The sequence below is a fragment of the Saccoglossus kowalevskii genome, chromosome 19 (assembly GCF_978046115.1).
Source record: "Saccoglossus kowalevskii chromosome 19, keSacKowa6.1, whole genome shotgun sequence".
NCBI lineage: Eukaryota > Metazoa > Hemichordata > Enteropneusta > Harrimaniidae > Saccoglossus > Saccoglossus kowalevskii.
In genome coordinates, this window is record NC_140659.1 from 18,934,604 (window position 1) to 18,950,868 (window position 16,265).

General features: G+C 34.5%; 1 protein-coding gene across 8 annotated transcripts in view; it reads right to left on the reverse strand.

Annotated features, from left to right (window-relative positions):
* LOC102806418 (protein FAM13A-like) overlaps window positions 1-16,265 on the reverse strand; it is an 81,168-nt gene that overhangs the window by 55,417 nt on the left and 9,486 nt on the right. For 6 of the 8 annotated variants that reach the window (XR_014927479.1, XM_085494014.1, XM_085494011.1 and 3 more), the window contains exon 1: window positions 5,353-5,482. Coding sequence is in view for 6 of the 8 variants with exons in the window: in XM_085494014.1 (XP_085350140.1) it covers window positions 5,353-5,475 (123 nt within the window). In the remaining 2 variants the exon portion in view is untranslated. Of the gene's footprint in view, window positions 1-5,246; window positions 5,260-5,352; window positions 5,483-13,667; window positions 13,801-16,265 lie in introns of those variants that run through there. The other 2 variants (XM_085494015.1, XM_085494012.1) reach the window with 2 other exon arrangements.

Genomic DNA, 16,265 nt, shown 5'->3' on the forward strand with positions numbered 1-16,265 from the left:
TGAATTGGCCAATGGGCATTCTAGAATTTCTGTGGTTGTATGCCTTGTACCACAACTGTCTTGAATAGGCCAATGGGCATTCTAGAATTTCTGTGGTTGTATGCCTTGTACCACAACTGTCTTGAATAGGCCAATGGGCATTCTAGAATTTCTGTGGTTGTATGCCTTGTACCACAACTGTCTTGAATAGACCAAGAGGCATTCTAGAATTGCTGTGGTTGTATGTCTTGTACCACAACTGTCTTGAATTGGCCAATGGGCATTCTAGAATTTATGTAGTTGTATGCCTTGTACCACAACTGTCTTGAATTGGCCAATAGGCATTCTAGAATTTCTGTAGTTGTATGCCTTGTACCACAACTGTCTTGAATTGGCCATGAGGCATTCTAGAATTTCTGTGGTTGTATGCCTTGTACCACAACTGTCTTGAATTGGCCAATGGGCATTCTAGAATTTCTGTGGTTGTATGCCTTGTACCACAACTGTCTTGAATTGGCCAATGGGCATTCTAGAATTTCTGTGGTTGTATGTCTTGTACCACAACTGTCTTGAATTGGCCAATGGGCATTCTAGAATTTCTGTGGTTGTATGCCTTGTACCACAACTGTCTTGAATAGACCAAGAGGCATTCTAGAATTTCTGTGGTTGTATGCCTTGTACCACAACTGTCTTGAATTGGCCAAGAGGCATTCTAGAATTTCTGTGGTTGTATGCCTTGTACCACAACTGTCTTGAATTGGCCAATGGGCATTCTAGAATTTCTGTGGTTGTATGCCTTGTACCACAACTGTCTTGAATTGGCCAAGAGGCATTCTAGAATATCTGTGGTTGTATGCCTTGTACCACAACTGTCTTGAATAGACCAAGAGGCATTCTAGAATTTCTGTGGTTGTATGTCTTGTACCACAACTGTCTTGAATTGGCCAATGGGCATTCTAGAATTTATGTAGTTGTATGCCTTGTACCACAACTGTCTTGAATTGGCCAATAGGCATTCTAGAATTTCTGTGGTTGTATGCCTTGTACCACAACTGTCTTGAATTGGCCAATGGGCATTCTAGAATTTCTGTGGTTGTATGCCTTGTACCACAACTGTCTTGAATAGGCCAATGGGCATTCTAGAATTTCTGTGGTTGTATGCCTTGTACCACAACTGTCTTGAATAGGCCAATGGGCATTCTAGAATTTCTGTGGTTGTATGCCTTGTACCACAACTGTCTTGAATAGACCAAGAGGCATTCTAGAATTTCTGTGGTTGTATGTCTTGTACCACAACTGTCTTGAATTGGCCAATGGGCATTCTAGAATTTATGTAGTTGTATGCCTTGTACCACAACTGTCTTGAATTGGCCAATAGGCATTCTAGAATTTCTGTAGTTGTATGCCTTGTACCACAACTGTCTTGAATTGGCCATGAGGCATTCTAGAATTTCTGTGGTTGTATGCCTTGTACCACAACTGTCTTGAATTGGCCAATGGGCATTCTAGAATTTCTGTGGTTGTATGCCTTGTACCACAACTGTCTTGAATTGGCCAATGGGCATTCTAGAATTTCTGTGGTTGTATGTCTTGTACCACAACTGTCTTGAATTGGCCAATGGGCATTCTAGAATTTCTGTGGTTGTATGCCTTGTACCACAACTGTCTTGAATAGACCAAGAGGCATTCTAGAATTTCTGTGGTTGTATGCCTTGTACCACAACTGTCTTGAATTGGCCAAGAGGCATTCTAGAATTTATGTGGTTGTATGCCTTGTACCACAACTGTCTTGAATTGGCCAATGGGCATTCTAGAATTTATGTAGTTGTATGCCTTGTACCACAACTGTCTTGAATTGGCCAATAGGCATTCTAGAATTTCTGTGGTTGTATGCCTTGTACCACAACTGTCTTGAATAGACCAAGAGGCATTCTAGAATTTCTGTGGTTGTATGTCTTGTACCACAACTGTCTTGAATTGGCCAAGAGGCATTCTAGAATTTATGTGGTTGTATGCCTTGTACCACAACTGTCTTGAATTGGCCAATGGGCATTCTAGAATTTATGTAGTTGTATGCCTTGTACCACAACTGTCTTGAATTGGCCAATAGGCATTCTAGAATTTCTGTAGTTGTATGCCTTGTACCACAACTGTCTTGAATTGGCCAATAGGCATTCTAGAATTTCTGTAGTTGTATGCCTTGTACCACAACTGTCTTGAATTGGCCAATAGGCATTCTAGAATTTCTGTGGTTGTATGCCTTGTACCACAACTGTCTTGAATTGGCCAATGGGCATTCTAGAATTTCTGTGGTTGTATGCCTTGTACCACAACTGTCTTGAATTGGCCAATGGGCATTCTAGAATTTCTGTGGTTGTATGCCTTGTACCACAACTGTCTTGAATTGGCCAATGGGCATTCTAGAATTTCTGTGGTTGTATGCCTTGTACCACAACTGTCTTGAATTGGCCAATGGGCATTCTAGAATTTCTGTGGTTGTATGCCTTGTACCACAACTGTCTTGAATTGGCCAATGGGCATTCTAGAATTTCTGTAGTTGTATGCCTTGTACCACAACTGTCTTGAATTGGCCAATGGGCATTCTAGAATTTCTGTAGTTGTATGCCTTGTACCACAACTGTCTTGAATTGGCCAATGGGCATTCTAGAATTTCTGTAGTTGTATGCCTTGTACCACAACTGTCTTGAATTGGCCAATGGGCATTCTAGAATTTCTGTGGTTGTATGCCTTGTACCACAACTGTCTTGAATTGGCCAATGGGCATTCTAGAATTTCTGTGGTTGTATGCCATGTACCACAACTGTCTTGAATAGGCCAATGGGCATTCTAGAATTTCTGTGGTTGTATGCCTTGTACCACAACTGTCTTGAATTGGCCAAGAGGCATTCTAGAATTTCTGTGGCTGTATGCCTTGTACCACAACTGTCTTGAATTGGCCAAGAGGCATTCTAGAATTTCTGTGGTTGTATGCCTTGTACCACAACTGTCTTGAATTGGCCAAGAGGCATTCTAGAATTTCTGTGGTTGTATGCCTTGTACCTCAACTGTCTTGAATTGGCCAAGAGGCATTCTAGAATTTCTGTGGTTGTATGCCTTGTACCACAACTGTCTTGAATTGGCCAAGAGGCATTTTAGAATTTCTGTAGTTGTATGCCTTGTACCACAACTGTCTTGAATATACCAATGGGCATTCTAGAATTTATGTGGTTGCATGCCTTGTACCACAACTGTCTTGAATTGGCCAATGGGCATTCTAGAATTTCTGTGGTTGTATGCCTTGTACCACAACTGTCTTGAATAGGCCAATGAGCATTCTAGAATTTCTGTGGTTGTATGCCTTGTACCACAACTGTCTTGAATAGGCCAATGAGCATTCTAGAATTTCTGTGGTTGTATGCCTTGTACCACAACTGTCTTGAATTGGCCAAGAGGCATTCTAGAATTTCTGTGGTTGTATGCCTTGTACCACAACTGTCTTGAATTGGCCAATGGGCATTCTAGAATTTCTGTGGTTGTATGCCTTGTACCACAACTGCCTTGAATTGGCCAATGGGCATTCTAGAATTTCTGTGGTTGTATGCCTTGTACTACAACTGTCTTGAATTGGCCAATGGGCATTCTAGAATTTCTGTAGTTGTATGCCTTGTACCACAACTGTCTTGAATTGGCCAATGGGCATTCTAGAATTTCTGTGGTTGTATGCCTTGTACCACAACTGTCTTGAATTGGCCAATGGGCATTCTAGAATTTCTGTGGTTGTATGCCTTGTACCACAACTGTCTTGAATTGGCCAATGGGCATTCTAGAATTTCTGTGGTTGTATGCCTTGTACCACAACTGTCTTAAATAGGCCAATGAGCATTCTAGAATTTCTGTAGTTGTATGCCTTGTACCACAACTGTCTTGAATTGGCCAATGGGCATTCTAGAATTTCTGTGGTTGTATGCCTTGTACCACAACTGTCTTGAATTGGCCAGTGGGCATTCTAGAATTTCTGTGGTTGTATGCCTTGTACCACAACTGTCTTGAATAGACCAAGAGGCATTTTAGAATTTCTGTAGTTGTATGCCTTGTACCACAACTGTCTTGAATATACCAATGGGCATTCTAGAATTTATGTGGTTGCATGCCTTGTACCACAACTGTCTTGAATTGGCCAATGGGCATTCTAGAATTTCTGTGGTTGTATGCCTTGTACCACAACTGTCTTGAATAGGCCAATGAGCATTCTAGAATTTCTGTGGTGTCATGGCGTAACCTGATCATTAAAGTATCCACAACTCAGATATATGCAACAATACTAAGCTACATGTGTTCAAAGCAACAATTTGATTGGCTAAAACTCAATACAGCAATGGTAGAAACTAATTAGTGGCAACTTGATGGTTATGGTACATGAACCACTTGCACATCTGCTCTTGTGGTTTACGTTATTGGCATTGCACATCCATATATTAAGATCAAACTTGTCAACATTAAGTTACAGTACATGTATATACTTAACATTGGGAACAAGGGTAAAATGCCCAAAAAATGACAACTTGCTTCTTTGGTATCCCACAGACTGGCAAAGTAGGAATGCAAAAACAAAACATGCAAGGCAATGAATCAAACTGACAATCATTTCACAATGTAAACACTGGGCTACAAATTCACCACACAATGTAGATCTACAATGTCTGTAGACTTATTCTTTTTGATTTTTTTTAGATTTGTTCAAGTTCTAATCAAGAAAAATAAAATGTTAAGGGTAAAAAGAAACACCCTTAAGGTACATGATACATGCACAAGGCTTCAGAGCACAACAAATGAAAGTGTTTGAATTTTGTATGAACAAATGTATTTTTCAGCATGGGGACGCAGCAGGACACCATAACGTTTTAACAATTGCTGGGTTTTATTTATAAGCTTATTATGTACACTGATTTCCAAATTCTCAAAATAGAAACCCAGTTGGAATGAGATGTGAATCATCAAACATAATACAAAACCATGAATGTGAAATCTAATGATTATTGTCCCAGTCAATATTTCTCATTTTACAGCATGTTTTACATGTTGGGAAACAGTGAAGATTAAATTTAGCTTTGAAGGAATACATGACACAAGGTGACCCATGCACCAGTATGAGTCTAAATGTATGTGAACAACCACATGTACTGATCAGAAAAGATTAACAACACAGAGGTACAGTGTATATTACCATGCAGTCAGAAAAACAATAGAAGAAAATCAATGACACATACTTACTCGTTACACCTAGTGATAGCATGAAACAAAGAATCAAATAACAAAATCAAGATTGCATAATATAAAATATTGTAGTCAAGCATATAAACACTATTCGCTTACAATTCCATCCATTTCATCAATTTCTTCAGTCTCATCGCTGGTCTTATTCCGAAACTTGGCTAGCAATCTTATTAAAGTTCGAAAGACGTTCATGAAAGACTGAAGCAAATCCCACATGGTCATGATGACGTGTATCCAAGTCTAGCATAAACATATGTACTAACTTCTTGTGAGACTGGGATGGAAACATAACTCCTTGGCCACGCAAAAAAAATATATTGTTTGCCAAAAACAATAAACATAGATGTTTCAAAGACAAAAGTTTAATATTGATAAACAATCAATTGATGTTTCTGAAGTGAAAAAAATGTATTTTTTTATTTATTTATACATTATCGGCATGAAAAAAAAAAATAAAGAATTTTCAGCTCTAATCCAACTTAGTAATTTTGTGGTATGGCTTCACTTGATGGGAGCCAACAGATTCCTTGAAACCTAAAGGTCAATAACCTAAAAAGGTCACATTTTTTTCCTTCAAAACACACAAAACTAAACTAACTGGGAGCAACAGGAACTAGACAGGCACAGTGAAACTGATACAACTCCTAGCAGGATGAAAGCACATTAAAGTTTAGAGATCATGGGAAAAGTCACACCAGCTACATTTAATAAATATTTCCAACACCACACAGAGAAAAATTCAGCTATGAGAGTAGCTCAGTAACAAACAAGCCATCTAATTGGTTCCAATTTACTGTGTCACAGAAATCTAGCCAATCATGTGGCACATTGAATAGAATTGGGCGCTTTAATAGTGCAAGCAGTTTGAATCCCAATGTTTATTGGTTTGTATTGGCATTTTTGCCACGAACATAATAATTATAAGTTTGTTAATCTTATTTTATTTGCATCATGAAGCATATTGATTTTGTACCTGCCCACATTTTTATTCATGGATTAGATTGAAAACTAAGACTTATGTAAGTCAGATCATGAACAAATCACAGCTTTCTGTCGTGATGTTTTCTGTGCAACTTAACCCCTTCAGTGAATGGAAAAACAAATTTGGGTATTTTCTCCATGTACACTGACAACTTAAATGACCTCAAATTACAAACTAAAAATAAATGTAGAAGAGCTACCTTAAATCACCTTTCACTAAAAAAACAACACAAAACTTTTTTCCATATTTTTTTCAAATATTCTGATCAAGACCTGTATAGCAACTGGTAAATTATGCCCATTCAGTAAAAATAAATTACAGAAAAATGAATAAAATTATGTAAAATATTACAGCAAATTTGTTGGCGAGGAAAATTATGGTATTCAAAGGATTAACAAAGCCTACATTTAGAGGGCCGTGCTGTGCACAGGTACTAGTATGCTATCAATGAAGTATGGAGTAAAATTCCCATGACAGTAATGGGTATTACATGCATTATTGGGCCACATGTCTGTACATATGTTTTCCTACATCTGTGTCTTTCACTGACACAGCATCACAGGTTTTCAATGACATAATCAACAAATTGAAAACTGAAGTGCAGTATTGCACACCAGATGGAACCACAGTATGATGGATTTGCGTACAGAACACGCGTATTGTTTAGATAAAATTTCAATCTATCAAGCAGACAAATACAACTTATGGCTGTCAGTGAATTAAGCCTGACATGATATCACACATAACAACTGACATACAGTCACAATAGGGATATAATCGATCAGTTATACCGCAGGTGCCAAAATAAACGGATTCGGAAAACCGCTATCTCCTCATCAATCTCATTTATGACATCGCAATATTCCGACAAACATGGCCAGCATTATTTGCTATGGCTTTGCCTTAAACCGTTGGAAATTAAATCACTTGCATATAAAAAGTCCCACTGTATTTGACAATCGCTTTCAAATTAAAAATAATAATTCACTGTATTAAAATGAACGCTCGTAGTATTTAATACCATTTTCACATTTCACACAATTCTTGAGCTTAATATCTGACTTCATTTTGAATCTATAAATTCAATTTAAAATGGTTGTGTCCAGCAGCTTTGGCTTGTTGGGATTTAGAGTGGCAATAGAAAAAAAAATCCACTGGTAATGTTCCAGTACATTGTAATATTGCAAGAAAGGTTTTCCTGATCAGATTCATTTCAGCACCATGTGTAAAGCATAATTCTACATATACCGGGAGGGAGGGGGGTACCTGCAAAGGTTTTTGATTTATATCTGTCATACTGCTGGGATAATTTAAATGAAAGTGATCTTCAATTATTGCTACTTTATTATTCAATCCCTATTTGCATGGTGGAACTCCCATGGTGCATCTTAGTGATATGTACATGTATGTGCACAGCTTCCACAAAAGAATGACATCATCTGCATTGAAATGCAGAAAGTGATCACATCGATTGGCATGCATGTTTAGTAATCATTATCCTGTCTTTCTGATCAGTAAAACAATCACTATATTGTTCACAAAAGTCAGATGCACTAAGGGAGTACTGAAATGCAGATAGGGCTTTAATATGTGATAGCTTCAGACTTGGCTGCAAAATTTCAGAGTGCAACCAGACATATACATATACATGTACCAATAATCCATAGAGCATGGATAGGAAAGTCTTTCAATGTCCACAAATGTTACATATCCGTATATCTAATGTACCTACAATCATTTTCTTTATAGCTAAATTCAAATGTTTTTAAAGGCCAGAAATACCAGTGATGAAGGGTTCCTTCTTGTGGAGACCACCATTGACCAGTTTAAGGATTGATCAATACAAACTATACAAATGTAGAAGTATAGATTCAGCGAGTAAAACATTTTTTTCTCTGATCATTACTAAATCCAATCTACTTCTAGTTATGAATCCATGATACACAGACAAATACTGTGGAATACTTTATTTTCGCAGGAATTAATTTTCGCTGAAAAGGCTTTTTGGGCGTTTTGTATGGAATTTATTTTTACTGATTATTAATGAGTTTAATGTGAAATATAAGAAAAAAAGTATATTTGCTGGATTTTCTTTTCACGGAATCATCCCTTCTGCAAAAATGAATTCCAAGAGAAAATAAAGTATTCTACAGTATATGAAATAATTGTATTATGAATTGCACTATGAAAGATAGACAGATTTTTTAGACAGAAAATATTATTGGCATGTTATTTTCACAGCAACAGAACGTGGATAAGCATTTCACTAAATTCAGACAATAAATAACATGGGTGAAGTGTTAGTGCGCACCCCCCTCTTCACTTTAACGACGGAAATAATGGTTATACAGAATACATGAACCTTAAGAAAGATGTAGGTGATTGATTGATTGGACAATCAGACTACGCTACGCAAGCACAATTATCGATATTTTTTTTGTTGCATAACGATCACTTCAATATTGTATACTTTTATCAAGCTGTAAACATGAAATCTTCTGTCACAGCGTAACCGTTACAAATAAATCAGTGCCTAATCATGAATCGTGACTATCAGTGGAATCTGTCATCAAATCGCATTTGCGATTGTCGAATTTGATTAGTTTCTCGTAAAACAATAACATAAGTGATTCTTTTTATGTGAACCTATAATGTGTATTTGGTGATTTTTATCACGTATCCGTGCAATGTGTTTTTTTTATTGAATCTGTAGACCTGAGTGAATGCTAAAATAGTTTGGTCCAGAAACATGATATGATGAAGGAGACTATTACATTACTAATATCTAAGTTGTATAATAATGTTGTGAAGCATATAGATGTTGTACATGTACATTTTCACAAAATAACCTTTGGATTAATATAAAAAATGTTCAAATCTAAAACACATTTGAATTCTGAATAACATACATCTAAAACAGTGTCACAACTATTCATAGTGAAAAATAGTCATGTGCTTTCTAAGGTTTTACATTATCGTCTATAGAGAATTTAATTCTAGTATGAGACAAACGACTGGGGAGTATATGTATAAATGTTATACTGAGTGACACAACAAATGAAGTCTCAAATCAATCAAAGCTATAATAAGTTATTGGTGAACAGCTAAATGATTAAATAGTCAGGTAGATTTATATGCAATTCATGATATACTGTGGAATACTTTATTTTCGCTGGAATTAATTTTCGCTGAAAAGGCTTTTTGGGCGTTTTGCTTGGAATTTATTTTCACTGATTTTTCATGAGTTTAATGTGAAATATAAGAAAAAAAGTATATTCGCTGGATTTTATTTTCACGGAATCATCCCTTCAGTGAAAATAGCAAAAATAAATTCCAAGTGAAAATAAAGTACTAGTATTCTACAGTAGTAGAATCAAACAGTTAATCACAACCAGATTCATGAACCAATCTGTAACCCTCAATCTACTTTGGTGTAGTAAATCCAGACAAAAATACATTGGTAAGTGTTCAACATAAGAATACAGCTATTACATTTTGTAACCTGAACACCATCATTTTTTCTACCAAAACATAATTTTCTATAATTTTGTTGGTTAGTGTTGGACCAAATCTTTTTCATTACTTTTTTTTTTTTTTAATCTTGGAAAAATAATGCAAATTTTGTATTTTGTGAAAGAAAATAATTTAGTATGAGGTAGATTTAGGTTCTTTGAGTTTTTAAGAATTCTTGAGTTAAATTATCCTTCAAGAAAAGCACAAAGCGGAATTAATGGCAAACCTTTAATTATGTGTCATTTATATTTATCTCACATCCAAGCACATGGACATATTTAGATAATCAGTAACAGAGTTTGGGTCACTTGTGTTTCTTCCAGACAAACACTCATAATAAATAAAATACATTAAAGATATGTTAATCATTAAAGATGCAGTAGCAGCAACTTTGTTTCAAATAGGAATGGCTTTGTGTGGACCATGGCATGTTGCTTCTGTATTCTATAAGAATTAACTTGATGAATAATTATGCAGCGTTATTTTATGAAGGATGACGAAAGACATAGCTTTACAAATAACGAAAGATTTTAACACAAGCAGCTTGTCAGCTGATATAGCTCTGCTGTATAGTTAGAAAATAGCATTTATTTTTACCAAAAGTGACAAAAATATCAAATAAAATTATAAAATTCAAATTATAATCATGAAAAGAACAAATCTGTCAGTGATCCACCTAAGGTGTCTACATATAAAATACTGTAGAATACATTATTTTCGCTATTTTCGCTGAAGGAATGATTCCGTGAGAATAAAATCCAGTGAATATACTTATACCTATATTTCACATTAAACTCGTCATAAATCAGTGAAAATAAATTCCAAGCATAACGCCCAAAAAGCCTTTTCAACGAAAATTAATTCCAGCAAAAATAAAGTATTCCACAGTATTGAAGCAATTTGGCTAGCCATTATCAAAGAGGAGTCTAGACATGCACAATCTAGTATTGTTGAGCCTGTCAATCATTGCATCAATCTCTGAACCTCATACATCACTAGTGTCGCAAGAGGGCGTATACGAGGGACGCAAGTCTCTTGTAAAAACAGTGTTGATCATATACACACATATACTATTTTATGTTTTTGAAAAAACACCAAAAAACAAACAAACAAGAGACTGTATGTAAGTCAAGGAGAAGCTGGAAATGGCATATATTATAAAATATTCATTAAAATTAAAGATTTGAAAATATCTTCACGAAATGAACAAATCTGAGAAAAAGTACATACATGTACATGAATATTCCAAGTATCAAAAGCAAGCAGACTTGCCATTTTCAAGGAGAAATTGAAAATGTAAAGTGGACGATCAGTAATATGAACAGCTTTGCTCAGCTGACTTTGTTGACAACAGAACTAAAAAGATTGGTTGTCAGTGAGAAATCCCGGACTAAGGTTGTGAGACAAATGACACATGACGTACCTGTTTATAAGGCTATGTATCACGCTAAGTTATGAACAAATTTGATTTTAAAATGGCCAGCTATTACAATGTTATACAATGTACATATATGATCACTCCACACATAGTGAAATATTGTACGCACACGATGAATGTTGATAGTATACATGTAGGCCTAAAATTAATAATTAATAATTTTTAATTTGTTGCCATCATTTTCACAGTTGTAAGAATATTTCTAATTAACTGCATGAACATTACATAACAAAGAAACTAGAAACATGTGGAATATATCATGGCACGAAATCTACTTCCTGAAATTTGAGATGATGTTTATGTCTACACCGAAAAAAACATCCACCCTGGCATACACACATAGCACCAATTTATCAGCAATCTCAGAAAGTGCTTTGCACACTATAAGAAAGAGGTTCATTTGGAATTGAAGTAAATAGTATCTATATAATCATGGAGTAAAATTTCCAAACTGTCATTCAAAATAATTGCACATGTTGAAAGAAGCACTGCTTTGTACTCAAGTTAGTTATCGAATAAATAAGGAAGGTTACTTGACACTAAGACCTTTTTGATTATTTTGATTTTTTTTTCTCAACCATTATCCGACTATATAATCGGCTCCCATGATATGGAAACTACTGGGTATAATTTAAAATCTAACAATCGTATTTTCATAATTTTGACATGATTCCATTAAAAATATTAATCCGATTTGAATATTTTGTGGTAATATGTATGACTTATACTCTGGGAAGGTTTAAAATAAAATTGAATATCAAATTAATAAGATTAGAAGTAGGATACAACATCATCTGAAACCTGACATCACTGACATCACTGACATGGCCAAATAACAAAAGTAGTACATTTTAGACCCAACCGTCTTTGCATTTTGCTATTCGACAAATGTATATATTTTTGTGGCCACTGGAGGGGCTGACTTCCTGTTTGTAGCTGCATGCTCATCAAATTTTCGTTGGCCCATCATTTATTATGAAAATTTCATTTGCAAAATTCTCCTGTATAACAGTATAGACAAATATGAAGCCAAGCAGCATGGTGTTGAGATAATTTACTAGATCAATTAACGTAAAAAATATAACAAATTAAAAAGGTAAACCTTTTCATACCTACTACAATTTGTATTATCAATTTTATTAGAAAACACGATTCATTTTATCTGGACTGATTTCACTGCTGAACCGTATACTTCCTGAATGCTGAATAAATCAGAAAGGCACATTGCTATAGAAAAATTGATAGAAAATTACACCGATTTCTCAAAAGGAAAACATTTCTGTGCTAAGTCAACTCACATAGGTATATTGGATACAGTAAGCAGGGTATTAAAGGGGTTCCAGAGATGACCAGTAGAATGACAACCAGCAAGACTACACAATAGTATATTTATGGATGAATAAATTACACATCTCAGATAATCACAGCAACAAGTATTTCTACCTTCAGGTCACCTCACAATATTATTATATCACCAATATGATATTGAAAACATGACCCGATGGTATAATTATTTTACAACTATTACCAATTTGTTTCCATATACCGGTACTAAATAGTAGTGTTTACACCTCAATCATTATAAATATTATAAATATATAAATGATGTCACATCTTTTTATTCAGTTTAAATTGCAAATTAGATTTATAGAATTCACTTTATTTAAAATTATTAATTATTTCTGTTTTAAATACTATTTAATGCTTGTTTATGTAGATATTAAAATCATCTCTAAAAATAGTTTTCCCAAATCCCATACACTGGGGATGTAGGATCATCAGTGTTATATAAACTAGTGTCTGAAATAATGAAATTTTTTTGCGAGGATTTGCTATTGATCAAGAAATATTATTATATCTCAAACCATTTAACTTTGTAACTAACCATGAAAGCATCAATACCCAGTTCAAGAGCATGAACCTAGGGGAACTTGAACCAAAATAGCAAAATGTGGGGCTAATCTGCACTGGCTGGAAGGTTGTAAATGATTAGCTAGTTTGAATTTGCATAACAATACTGACAATGAACGTGCATTCAACGCCACAAGTTTTTTTGTTTTTTTAGCCAATCAGAATTCATCTTCCGAGCCAGTGCAGATCAGCCGAAAATGTGGTTGTTATTGTTATGAACTCCCTAAGTGCAATTTGAATTACTGATATCCAGTATTTACACACAATAAGCCAAAATGTGTCGTATACAACTCATTTGTTAGAGAGCAACTGAAAAGCAGAGTAGTTATCGTTCACAAAATTTTAAAACAAACAACATTTCACTCACATTGCATATGGTACATGGAACCCATATACAAACAACATTTCACTCACATTGCATATGGTACATGGAACCCATATATAATATATGTATAATGTAAGTGATACATTGTATACGAGTGATTAGTAGAAAGTATATGTATTATATGACAAACAATGTAATAGTGTAATTTTATAAAAATAATTCCACATTAGAAACGCAAGACTTACCTTACGATGATTAACTACATGGGCAGCGCTACGACCTGGACGGCGCATTCCGTAACCAGTTTCACCAATTCACCAAAGCTGAACGATACAGAGGTCGGCTCATATGATTCTGTTGGATGATGTTTTTAATTAACTGAAATAAAAAAATTAATTTACTTAGTCAGCTATACTTTGAGAAACTCAAGTATGTAAAACATTTTAGATAAATTCCATTGAGCCTCGTAACAGTTCTAAAATAGAATATTTGGAGAGACAAAGATACATTGATAACAAAATAGTCCATAAAGAATAGTTGTTATTAATTCTAAGATGACATCACAATATTTACTTTATTAGAGGTATATTTTCAACAGAAACACATGCATGTAAACCAAAAATAATTTTTTTTTGGCAGTTTACAAAAACTATGATTTTATTACATTTTAATTAAGATGCACTTTTAACAGTGAGTTGAGGTATTTTGTCTTATGTACATATATGTATTAAAAAACCGATCTCTGATATGACAAGTCAGCTCACAGTACAATCAAATTCCATCATTGACATCGCTTGACATCACAAAATCAATTATGCAAATACAACTTGATCTGACATAGTCTGCAGTTGAGTCAAAGCATTTAAACGCAAGACGGAATAATAATTTAATATGTTGAAAAAAAAACTGTTCAGGGCTCATACCACTAATTGAAACTCCATAGACGACAACATACGAAGAGATTTCTATATGAAAATAATAAACAAAGTTGAAAACATGGCTCAAAAATGGGAAATCAATATGCCAGTAATCAACCACATGAAAAAAACATGTTGGCCAGCTTAAACTCTTGCAAATCTCAGGTAAACAAGACACACCTACTGTATTTGAATTGCACTTAGAGAAATCACTGGAAGTACATCCAAATACACACAGAATAAAATCACAGCCCTTTAGTAATAAACAAAAGACCACATGTTAGTCTCACCTTTGACCCAAGTGATGGACGCCCTCAAACAGGACGCACCTGAGAGAAAAATATTTTTAAAATGTGATTGGTACCGTATGAGGGCTACAAACAGTCATTGGTTGATTAGTGGCATGAGACCTCAACAAACAAGCTGCTCTCTGATTATTCTGAATGTCTGGCTGAAGAATGTCAAAAAGACGTCTTTTAATGGGAATCAAACATGGTACCTTAAATATTAATAAGGGACCACCAATTTCAGACAGCTTCATCTGGGGTTCAACATTTTTATTTATTTTATCATATGTTAATAACAATGTATTTTACATTTGTTGTACGATTTCTTCCAAATAATAATATCATTTGAAATTCCAATTCTATTGCAAATGTACATCCCTATATACATTACAGAGGCCAAATAAAAAAAAATTCTGGTTTTTATAACATGTTTTTCAAGTACATGTAGATTGTTTTTAATTTTGTTTTGTTACAACTGTGTTTCATTTTTTTTGTTTGCTTTCCCGTTTTCTAAAATAAGGCCAAAAAATGTTTAGGTAGGGCAGTAAAAATAGGGTCGGTCGGCTATACATGTAGGAAACACATTTTCCTCGTTAGGCCTTGACATTTAAAATCTGCATCTGATCACAACTAATTATAACCATTCAATAATTTATCTTAATTCAGAAATGAAAAGAGGCAGGAAGAGTTATTTGAAAACAAATAAACAGATGAACCAACCATTACCAATAATTTTAATTCTTCAATTTTCATATATTCAAATATCAAGAGAACAGAAATTCAATAATTAAATCAACAAAGCCCCCAAAAATGTTTCAAGAAATTGTCAGTTGCCATGGCAAATACGAATGAACATAATCATTCAGAGATCAATTATCAGATAAAGGCAGTTAACCTCAAACAAGGGTCATGTGACAGGATGTTAACAGTCTTCTACTGGCTGTGACACTGAAGTAATTCACAGTAAAACAGTCTGGTTATTTGGGTGTTTCAACTATTTAGACATCCATGTGATCAGTGTACAAATGTATTCTGTCAACAACAATGTTCCATTCAAGAGCATAAGTAATGCATACACAAATGATGGCTGATTCACTATAAGGTTATTACTGTAAAATTACTTTATTTTCACTTGCAATTAATTTTCGCTAAAGGAATGATTCAGTTAAAATAAATATATTTTATATTCAACTCGTCAACAATCAGTGAAATTAAAATACCATACAAAACATCCAAAAAGTCTTTCAGTGAAAATTAATTCCAGCTAAAATAAAGTATTTCACAGTACCTGATATCAATTGTCACTCAGCTATATAAACAAGTGATACATTTCTATCATAGGATGACCAACCCTAAACATATAGTAATAATTATTCAGAGCTATGCTTTAAACATTTATTTTGTTAGGTCAGGTTCACGACAAGTTCCATATAATGTACAATCAATATATTGAATAAATGTGAAAAAGTCAATTGTTAACATGGCAACCATTTCTGTGATTATACAATGTAAAAACTAATGTACGTGTGATAACACTAGCATCTATTTAAAAGTGTATAGATGACATATGTACATTACATATCATATTCCCATGCAATTATACATCTGACTGAAACTCCCCAGGCATCACAATTAAAAG